Source organism: Zingiber officinale, chromosome 9A (assembly GCF_018446385.1).
Source record: "Zingiber officinale cultivar Zhangliang chromosome 9A, Zo_v1.1, whole genome shotgun sequence".
NCBI lineage: Eukaryota > Viridiplantae > Streptophyta > Magnoliopsida > Zingiberales > Zingiberaceae > Zingiber > Zingiber officinale.
The window spans coordinates 14315275-14326548 of NC_056002.1; the positions used below are offsets into that span (position 1 = coordinate 14315275).

Below are 11274 nucleotides of genomic sequence, written 5' to 3' on the forward strand. Positions count from 1 at the left end.
ATTTTCTTACATTGTTTTTATTTTTATACATTTTCCCTTTTTTATTTTTTTAATGGTTTTTTAATTCTTTTATGTTTTTTTTTTATTTTTTACGTTTTTTCTATTTTTAAAGTTTTTTATTTTTTTTACATTTTTATTATTTTTTTCAATTTTTTACGTTTTTTATTTTTATTTTTTTATTTTTTATTCTTTTATTTTTTCCTATTTTAAAAGCTTTTTTATTTTTTTACGTATTTTTTTTCTATGTTTTAAGTTTTTTATATTTTATTTTTTATATTTTTTATTTCTTTCTTTACTTTTCCTTTTTTGCCACTTATTTTTATTATCCGAAGATATTTTGGGTAAAAAAATTTATTAACCCCGGTGATCTTATCCGAAGGCGCGAAGCTGAAAAACCGGGGAGATAGTAGTTTTAAAGCTGCAAAGCTGGAAAGCCGCTTCCGATGTTCAAGTCAAAATCAGGAGAGTAAAATAGTGAATACTAAGGGTAAAGATTTTCTTTCCTTTTTCATACCTGACGCCCCCTTTTTATACCATTTTTGGTGACCCTCAATCTTTCCCTGTTTAATTATATTAATTACTGGCAGAGGATATCTTTATCTTTCTTATTTAATGATAGATGGAGTGTTTTATTTGATTTTCTCTTTCCCTTATTAATTATCCATTTTATTGCTTCATCAAGTATATAATGCCAACGTCATTCTTCGAGTCGGACGAGTGGCCCGCTTGACTCGAGATCCCGATCCGAGCAACTTGTTCTCCTCCCAACCGAACTAATTATACTTGTTTACTTAGATGACCAATCAGACAACGATCCCTTCGATCCGCCGATAAACCTCTTCTCGCTCGAATGCTGTAGATCCTTGCTTAAGTCTTGTATTGACCGTCTTGACTTTGACCTATACCGTGACAACTGACTCGTGCCAGGTAAACTCTTCCTTATCGCCGCATCACCCGGAATCAAGAAAAATCTCAATTTTTTGAGGTTTTCTGATTCCGGATTGCATACCCCTTTTACTGACGTGTCAGACATGAAATATTATTTGAGAATCATTGATCATTTAAATCAAATAGCACTTTTATTGATAACCTTAAATGAATAATTAAAATTAACCAGAATAATCTCCACCAAACACATCCTTAGCATCGCATCAAGACAGAAGAATATCGCAGAATTAAACTCTCAACATTACGAGGTAATTAATACCATGAATATATATAGTAAAGATGTTGAACAAGGTAATTAGTATTCACACACCTACTTAGAGTAGATTACAATACACTTCTTTGGTGCCGAGCCAAGCAGACAACCGGTGCTAGCCCTACTATTCCCAAACCCAATCAGAACGTCATCGCAGTGAACACTCAAGATAGACCAACTGGTACTCCATGACCCGGATCCAAATTTAACCCAGGACAAAACCCTAACATTGAAACCTACTGCACCATCACCTCGTCCACGATCCGACTCGATCCCCCTCGCCACATCGGAATTGACGTACTCCCCTAGCGCCGCCAATCGAAATCTGAGAACGGTGGTTTCGCCCTTCCCTTGATCGAAGGGTGCGAGAGGGTTTTCAGACAAGATGTCGGAGGCATATAGCACGCTGGCGGTGACTCGCTCGTAGTAAATGCGCTTCAGACGGTTGGGGCTGTGGACGGTGAGGTTGAGGTCGAAGGAAGCGGACAATTGCTGCTGTTGAGCGGAGGAGAGGTTGAAGCCAGTGACGCAAGCGGAAGAGACGGCGAACTCGGGCATGCGGGGGACGAGGAAGAGGACGGGAATGATGATGACAACGGCGAGGAAGACGAGGGCGATGAAGACCGCCATGGCGAGGATCCAATAGCGGCTAAGGGAGATGCACATGGTGGTGTAGCGGGAGCAGGGAGGAGGAGGAGGAGAAGGGTAGAAGGATCGCGGGGGAGGGGAGCCGTTCGATCCGGAGGCGGGGACGGGGCAGCCGATGACGACGGCAGTGTCGGGATAGCCGGTGACGACGGCAGTCTTGGGATTGCCGGCGGAGGAACTCATGGCAAATTAAAGCAAGTGACTCAACAAATCCGAGAGAACGCAGTTGCGAAGAAGATGGAACGAAGGACGCGAGAAAACAACCAAATTTATAACAGAAAACAATATATAGAAATCTATTCCAATTTTGAATTAATGTATAAAAGGAAAGTTCAATCTAAATTTTTAGATTGAGTTGCAATCTAAATTTTTAAAGATAAACTTCTTGGTGGACTGGTTGCGGTTAACGTTGAAAAGGAAGTTGATAGTTTAATAAAGAGGAAAAAAATAATATATTTTAATGTATAAAATAGTTTAAGGAAATAATATCACAGAGTTTATTGTATAAAAAAATCATAGATTTTAATGTATAAAAATCAGAGATTTTAAGGAAATAAATATGTGACTTTATCATAGATTTTAATGTATAAAAACAAATGGAAAAATCATAAATTTTGTGGTTCGGTGCATACATTTCTTTTCATGCCTGTGACGGCGTAGACTTAATCGATAGATTCGCACGTGATCTATTAGTCATTACATCCCATATTTTGGTTTCATATTCTGAAAATCTCCATGGACCTATTCTGAAAATTAGGTATATAAAAATTAAGTATATTTATTAATATTATTGTCTTGGAGAATTGGCTCCATCGGTTAAATCAACCGGATAATTCAGTTATACAATTTTGAGAGCATCAGACTCGAGCTATAAATAGTGAGGCATATAAAATGTATGAACTATGAACCAGTGGCATGAATGTTGCTCGATATTGTTGGACCAGACTGAGAACAATTAAATCAATTGAGGGATGATCATGCACCCAATGGATGATCTATGCACCCAATGAACAACCATGAAAATCAAGAGGAGCTAGTAACTATAGGAAATTAGGAATCATAGTCCATGCCATAAGATAAGGGAGTGTGCTGGTAGGAGAAAATTTGATGTTGATATTTTAATTATGCGCATCCTAGATATCTTTCATTATTCGTTCTTAAATTATGCAAAAGGAGATAAATTATAGAGTAAATTTATATCCGACCATTAAATTGTTAGATAAATATTGTATATTGATAGTAAAAAGTACAATATGCCATCTCAGTGGTTTCACACTGTCGGTCGCATGACTATCTATGAGAAGATACATCGGAAATCTATGATTCACTAGTACGATGAGGACTTTTTTTCCTTAACTTTACCGGCTCCATGAAGTATTTATACATGTAACACTCATATTTCTCATATTCATCAGTATTATACATGTAACATTCATATAATAAATAACAGAAAATTAAAGGATATGACCAGGAATTGTACTCTGTTAAATTAATGGAATTTATATCAGTATTAATGGAATAATTTTCAAACTATTATGTTGGCATTGTAACTTGTCAAAGATATTATGCATGTTGATAGTCAAGTTACAAATTGGAAGCCTTGGTTAATTTGTTTTGCGAGCAAAAAAACTGATCCTGCCATACCACATTCTCAAAGCAGAGGTTAGAATAATCAAGTTAGGGAGATTGATGGATGATAAACAAAATTATGAGTTGGGTATTCTTTCTTTTATATATATATATATATATATAGATATATAGATATATTTCTTCCGGCCATTCTTGCACAACATTAAGGTTATATTTGGTCTTCCGTCCATTCTTACAAAACATTAAGGTTATATTTGGTTAGGGGTTAGAATGTAATTGGATTACATGTTATTGTTCTTGTAATCAGATTATAAAACCTTATTACCCTTTTATAATTCGAATTACATTATATTATAATTTTAAAATTATATCAAATAAAATAATTAATCTTATAATATAATCTTGATTATATTACAAGGCTGATTATTACTAATCAAATATAATCGAAATATTTTAAAGTCAATCTAAAATCTAAAAAGTAGTAATGAGGATTGAAATCTAAAGGCAAAATGAAGAACGTGAACATAGGTTGTCAATACCACTAATTCAAATTCTATGGATAAGTTGTAACTAATCCGTGGATATGATGCAAATTTACGATGAATTGTAAATTCGTCACAAAATTTTTATTTTTTAAAAAATAAAAATATCTCCGTTGATTGACTTAGAAAGTTCAAAATGAGATAAAATAAGTTTCTATGTATTTGTCTATTTCTTCTGATTATGTAAATATCCTGAAACATAAATTTGACCAAATATATTTTTATCAAAGATTTTTTGAACACTGTCAGAAAAATATAATTTGGGTTCAAAAAATCACAGATTAAAATATATTTTACCAAATTGATATTTGAAGGCATGTATATAATTAAGAGAACTAGACGAACACATACAAACTAGTTTCATTTCATTCTAAGCTCCTTAACATTATTTTGTAACTTTAACAAGTTCAACTAACTAATTTTCTTTTGTAACTCTAATGTGTTCAAATTACACTTGAAATTCATCTAATTAATTTAGTTATGAAAAAAAAATATTAGGCCAAAATAAATTTTGAGTATATCTATATAATCAAGAGAAATAAACGAACATATAGAAATTGATTTCATCTTATTCTAAAATTTCTAGATCCATTAACCGGCTTCGGACAATTTTTCTTCTTTTTTTTAAAAAAAATGTCAATTTGCAACGAATCTATTTTGAATTTGTTGCAAATTGACAACTTTTTTTTTAAAAAAAAAAATTGTTCAAAGCCAATTAATAGACCTAGATATCTCAGAATGAGATGAAATTAGTTCTTATATGTTCATCTAATTCTCTTGATTATATAAATATCCTTAAAAAAATTTGATCCAATATATTTTGCTCGGTGATTTTTCGAACACTAATGTGTCCGACAAATATAATTCGTGTTTAAAAATTCATAAATTAAAATATATTGAGTCAAATTTATATTTAAAGATATGAATATAATTAGGAGAAATAGACACACATAAGAATTGATTTCATCACATTCCAAATTCTTTAGACCAATTAACCATATTCGAGTAATTTTTTAAATAAAAACTTTGCAATGAATCCCTGAATTTGTTGCAAATTTTGAACAAATCCTCTAATTCATCGCAAATTTACAACGAATCCATTGATTCGTTGCAAATTCTATAACGAAACCCTCTTTCATCGCAACTTTTTAATAATATTTGCAACGAATTTAATATTGTTGTAAAATCTATAATGAATTTTAGATGCATTGCAAAATTTATGACAAATTATGTTTTCATGGAAAAATTTGTGACGAATAATTTATTTGTTGTTGAATTTACAACAAATATTTATTTTTGTTATAAATTTTCGTCCCTAAATCACTAGTTTTTTTTTGTAATGGGTGGGTTTATTCAAAGTGGTACTAAAGCTATTCAATAAGAGCGGTTTCAAAATTGTGCTATCAAGGTCGGGCAATAGAACCGGTTCAATTATATGTTTCATATTCCAAGTGATTTAGTGAGTAATTAAATAGTTATGATATATATATATTCTTTTCTAACTTGATGAGATGGTTAAAAAATACACTCTATATTTGGGATATATATCCTTCTCTAACTTCATGAGATAGTTAAGGAATGAACTCCATTTTGGGATATATATCCTTTTCTAATTTGATAAGATTGTTAATAAATGAACTCTACATTTGAAGTATATTTTCCGCGTCAAACTTCTTCGTAACCCTACTAAAAAAATATTAAAAAATAAATTCATAGATTCTAAGTGATTCAGGGATTAATTGAATATTTATTATATATAAAATTTATCAGTTGTAACAGTTATGAAATTGTTACGGTTATAATTAAGCTAATTTAGATAGGAAAACAGATGAGAGTGTGCATATAACGCTTTGAAAACCATCTACATCATTTTATAGGGGTTAAAACATCCTTTTGATTTAAAAAATCAAAATAAGACACTATCTTAAATATCTGGAAAAATAGGGAGCTTTTATCAAAATAAGGCACTATCTTAAATATATGGAAATATCTCGTTAACCTGCATCCGAGCTAAGAAGATGGAGGACGTTGGACGACTCACCACCGTGACGCTCACCCAGGAAGAGCTCGACATACTCGTGCAAGCCCGAGCGATAAAGATGATCGAGGGGCAGCAACAACAAACGTTAGTCGATCGGCAAGCGTCACAACCTGCAACATCAATGGTCGGGAGATGAGCGGGGTAGGAAGACCGAATGGAACAAATCTCTGTATGGAGGCAGAATAGAAGGCCGACCGGCACACAGGGGGAAGCGCCGCTCGCGCCGATCCCCTTTCATCGCGCCTTGTTCCAAACCCTCTAAGAAATAGCCCAGGCGAATCAAGGGCGGGGATCGTCTTCGGATGATGCTCCCATTCGGGATGCATGAAAAGGTTGTTGGAACCCCAAGGTTGTTTTGGTATGATCAACAAGTTAAGTTAGATCATGTGTGTTTCTAACCTTGTGTCTAAGTGTGCAGGAGCTTAGGAGCACAGGTAGTCGAGTGGAAGACGCAGCTAGCGAGAAGGACGCCACGTGGTGCGTCCGAGGGACGAGGCGCTGCGGAAGAGTACACCGGCGGACGAGAAGGAAGTATACGGTGGTTCCGAGGGACGAAACCCGGAGCGGAAGACTACTCGAGGAGCAAGAGACGCAACTAGCGAGAAGGACGGCATGTGGTGCGTCCGAGGGACGAAGACTGCGGATGAGTACGCCGACGGACGAGAAGGAAACACGCGGCGATTCCGAGGGACGAGAAGCCGGAGCCGAAACCCACTCGAGAAGACCGGAAGTTGGGTTCGGGTGAGTCCTTTTCCGGATGGTCGAGATCACCCAAGCGAGCGGATCCGGAGTTGAAGACCCGGACCGAGGCGACCAGAGCCGGAGCAGAGGACCCGGACTGAAAAAGTCAAGCAGAGTTGACTTTTGGGTCCGGGGCGCCCGGAACGTACCGGGGCGCCCGGAGTTGACTTTTTCACAGGATTGAGCTTTGACTCGATCTGAACGTTGGGGATAAAGTTTTATCCCCCCAGGACGCCCGAAACCCTCAGGGCGCCCCGACGAAGGTTATAAATATAGCCTTGGTCCAGAAGCTTTTCAACAACTCAGAGCAATTCATTTCCAACGCTTGTACGCTTCAGTTTTAGATTAACTTCTTTGTTTTACGCTTTCACTGTAATAAGAGGCTTCTCCACCCAAAGGAGATACTAGTGCGATATTCCTTGGATTAACAACCTCCTTGGTTGTAACTAAGTAAATCCTTTTGCCTCTTCCTTTCTTTAGTTTCTGATCCGAACGGATTCGACACCGACTTCGACGGGAATCACCGCTTCGCCGCCGTATACCAGATGAAAAGGCGTGACACCCATTCCTTCTTTTGGAGTCGTTCGGATGGCCCATAGGACGCCCGGCACTTCATCCACCCAACTTCCTCCCAAATTGTTGAGCCGAGCGCGCAGAATGCGAAGAATTTCCCGATTGGCTACCTCGGCTTGACCGTTGCTTTGGGGATAGGCCACGGGCGTGAAGTGTTGCTCGATGCCATAGCATTTGCACCAATCCTCGAGCAACTTCCCTGTGAATTGCCGCCCATTATCGGAAATAAGTCGACGAGGGATGCCGAACCGACAGATGATGTTCTGCCAGATGAACTTTTTGACCATCTGTTCAGTGATCTTGGCTAGCGGCTCGGCCTCCACCCACTTGGAAAAATAATCGACCGCCACTAGCAGAAATTTCCGCTGCCCGGTCGCCATAGGAAATGGACCCACGATATCCATTCCCCACTGATCGAACGGACATGAGACTGTTGATGTCTTCATTTCCTCTGCCAGTCGGTGGTAGAAGTTATGGTACTTCTGGCACGAAAGGCACGTCGACACGGTCCGAGTGGCGTCTGTTTGTAAGGTTGGCCAGAAGTACCCGGCCAACAGGATCTTCTTAGCCAGCGATCGTCCGCCCGGATGTCCTCCGCATGATCCTTGATGGACTTCTTGGAGGATGTAAGCCGAGTCCTCCGAGCTCACGCATTTCAACAGTGGGCATGAGAAAGCCTTCTTGTAAAGCTGATCGCCGATGAGTGTGAACCGACCGGCTCTCCTCCTTAGCAGCTGGGCTTCATTCTGATCGGACGGTGTGGCGCCCGAGCGCAGAAACTCCGTAATAGGTGTCCTCCAGTCGCTCGGAAATGTAAGGCCTTCCATACGGTCGACGTGCGCCACCAACAATACTTGTTCAATTGGCTGCTGAATGGCGATCGACGTTATTGAGCTCGCGAGTTTGGCTAACTCATCGGCCGCTTGATTTTCTGCTCTGGGTATCTTCTGGACAATAACTTCTCTAAAATTGGCTTTAAGCTTCTCAAAGGCTTCAGCGTAGAGCTTGAGCTGAGCACTGTTGATTTCGAAGGTACCAGAGAGCTGCTGAGCGGCCAACAGGGAATCCGAATGAAGCGTTACCCGACCGGCTCCCACATGCCGTGCTGCCTGCAGGCCGGCTGTGAGGGCCTCATACTCTGCTTCATTGTTTGTAGCTTTATAATCCAGCCGGACGGATAAGTGCATCTTTTCTTCTTGAGGGGAGAGCAACAGTATTCCGATCCCGCTTCCGAGCCGAGTGGATGATCCGTCCACAAATATTTTCCACATAGCTTCCGGCTCTGAATTCTGCACCTCAGTCACAAAATCTGCCAAGGATTGCGCTTTGATTGCTGAGCGGGGCTGGTATTGGATGTCAAATTCACTTAACTCCGTCGTCCATTTGATGAGCCGCTCGGACGCTTCTGGATTCAGTAATACACGCCCGAGCGGGCTATTGGTTTTGACAATGATGGTATGCGCCAGGAAGTATGGGCGAAGTCGCCGAGCGGCGAGGACCAGAGCAAAAGCCAGCTTCTCGAGCCCAGTGTAGCGAGACTCAGCATCTTTTAAAATATGACTAAGAAAATACACAGGCTCCTCTCCGCTCGCCCTTACTAGTGCCGAGCCGATTGCCTGCTCGGTCGAGGATAGGTATATACAAAGTGGCTCTCCCGCAGCCGGCTTGGCTAATACCGGGAGAGAGTTCAAATATGCTTTCAAGTCTTCGAACGCCCGATCGCATTCTTCATCCCAGTGAAACTTAGTGGCCTTGCGCAAGATTTTGAAAAAAGGAAGGCTCCGGTCGGCAGTTTTGGATATGAACCGCTGCACTTCCCTTGTATTTCTTGGAGGCGGCATGTCTTGTAGAGCTTTCACCTTGCTGGGATTTGCTTCGATTCCCCGCTCGGTCACTATGTACCCAAGAAATGCCCTCCTTTTGCTCCGAACAGGCACTTCTGGGGATTTAGCTTGACTCCGTATTTGCGTAGCGTTCTGAAGGTTTCTTCCATGTCCTTGAAGAGATCAGTCGCGCGGACGGACTTGATGAGAATGTCGTCCACGTATACTTCTAGATTTCGCCCGATCTGCTCTTTGAACACTTTGTTCATCAAGCGCTGATATGTGGCTCCCGCATTTTTCAATCTGAACGACATCACATTATAGCAATAGGTGTCGTCGGCCGTCACGAAGCTGACTTTTTCTTGATCTTCACGGGCGAGCGGCACTTGATGATAACCTTGGTAAGCGTCAAGCATACATATTAATTCGCAGCCGGCCGTAGAGTCCACCAGCTGATCTATCCGGGGCAGAGGATAAAAATCTTTCAGGCAAGCTTTGTTGAGATCCCGAAAATCTATGCATACTCTCCACTTGTTGCTCGGCTTGGAGACAAATACTATGTTCGCCAGCCAACCCGGGAACTGCACCTCGCGTATATGGCCGATTTCCAGAAGCTTCTCAACCTCCGCCCGGATGATGGCATTCTGCTCGGCGCTGAAATCTCTTTTTCTCTGCTTCACCGGCCGAGCGTCCGGTCGGACATGTAGCTCGTGCTGCGCTATGCTTGGCGAAATTCCGGGCAGCTCATGCGTCGACCAGACGAAGACATCACAATTTCTCTGGAGGCATTTGATCACTTCCTCCTTCTGGTTGGCCTCCAGATCGGACGCAATAAAGGTCGTGGCCTCTGATCAGGTTGGGTGAATCTGCACTTCCTCTTTTTCTTCATAAATTAAAGAGGGTGGCTTTTCAGTGATGGCGTTTACCTCGATCCTGGGCGCCTTCCGAGCGGAATTGGCTTCTGCTCGGACCATCTCGACGTAGCATCGCCGAGCTGCTAGTTGATCTCCCTGTACTTCACCCACTTTATCCTCCACGGGGAACTTGATCTTCTGATAGAAGGTGGAGACGGCCGCTCAGAACTCGCTGAGCGCCGGTCGTCCCAAGATGACGTTGTAGGACGAGGGAGAGTCGACCACCACGAAGTTTGCTGTCCGCGTCCTCCTGAGCGGCTCTTCTCCCAGCGAGATAGCCAGCCGGATCTATCCGACCGGCTGAACTTCGTTACCCGTAAACCCGTATAGGGGGGTTGTCATGGGTAGCAGCTCGGATTGATCAATTTGTAGCTGATCGAACGCCTTCTTAAATATGATGTTGACTGAGCTTCCTGTGTCAACAAATACGCGGTGAATAGTGTAATTGGCTATTACCGCTTTGATGAGGAGAGCGTCGTCGTGGGGTACTTCAACTCCTTCCAAGTCCCCGGGCCCGAAACTGATTTCGGGTCCACTCGCCCGCTCTTGGTTGCAGCCGACTGCATGGATTTGGAGCTGCCGGATGCTCGCCTTCCTTGCTCGGTTAGAGTCACCTCCGGTCGGTCCGCCTGCTATAATGCTGATCTCGCCCCTGGACATGTTGCTCCTATTCTCTTCCTCCCGGACGGACGGTCTAGGCCGCTCTCTAGACATCCGGGGATTGTCTTCCCGCCTCGAAGTATGCTGCCGCTTGGGAGTTTGCCTTTGCCGCCTGTCGGGTATTGTCCGCTCGGCTATACGAGGTCTTTGTCGACTATCAGAAGATGGTGATCTACGACCACCACTCCGGGGAACAGGATGGGCGATCAGGGGAAGACTCCGACAATCTCTGGTATTGTGGGTGTCCGTCCGGTGGAATGAGCAGAACATCGGAGTCCATCTCTTCTTTGTCCTGGTCCGCTCGGCTGCTACTTCTTGAACATGAGGTCTTGGATGAGCACGAATTGTTTCGGTCCGTGGTCCTCTGGGTGGATGATGAGCAGCGTGCGGCTTCCGTTCAGCAGGAGGAGCCCGCTCGGTTGGCGTTTCTTTTTTCCGAGCCGCTTGCGCTTCCTCCACGTTGATGTATTCGTTGGCCCAGTGTAGCATGTGGTCGTAGTCTCGGGGCGGCTTCCGAATGAGTGATCGGAAGAAATCCCCA

The 11274-nt window shown here is 41.8% G+C and overlaps 1 protein-coding gene across 1 annotated transcript; it reads right to left on the minus strand.

Moving 5' to 3' along the window:
- Positions 1-1258: 1258 nt before the first annotated feature.
- Positions 1259-2032, minus strand: LOC122019048 (NDR1/HIN1-like protein 10). Its single transcript, XM_042576556.1, has one exon. The coding sequence runs from the start codon at positions 2030-2032 to the stop codon at positions 1259-1261; it is 774 nt and encodes a 257-aa protein (XP_042432490.1).
- Between the last annotated feature and the right edge of the window lie 9242 nt (positions 2033-11274).

Excerpts from the sequence above, each read along its gene's own strand:
- LOC122019048 (XM_042576556.1), bottom strand. The coding sequence starts at position 2,032 with ATGAGTTCCTCCGCCGGCAATCCCAAGACTGCCGTCGTCACCGGCTAT.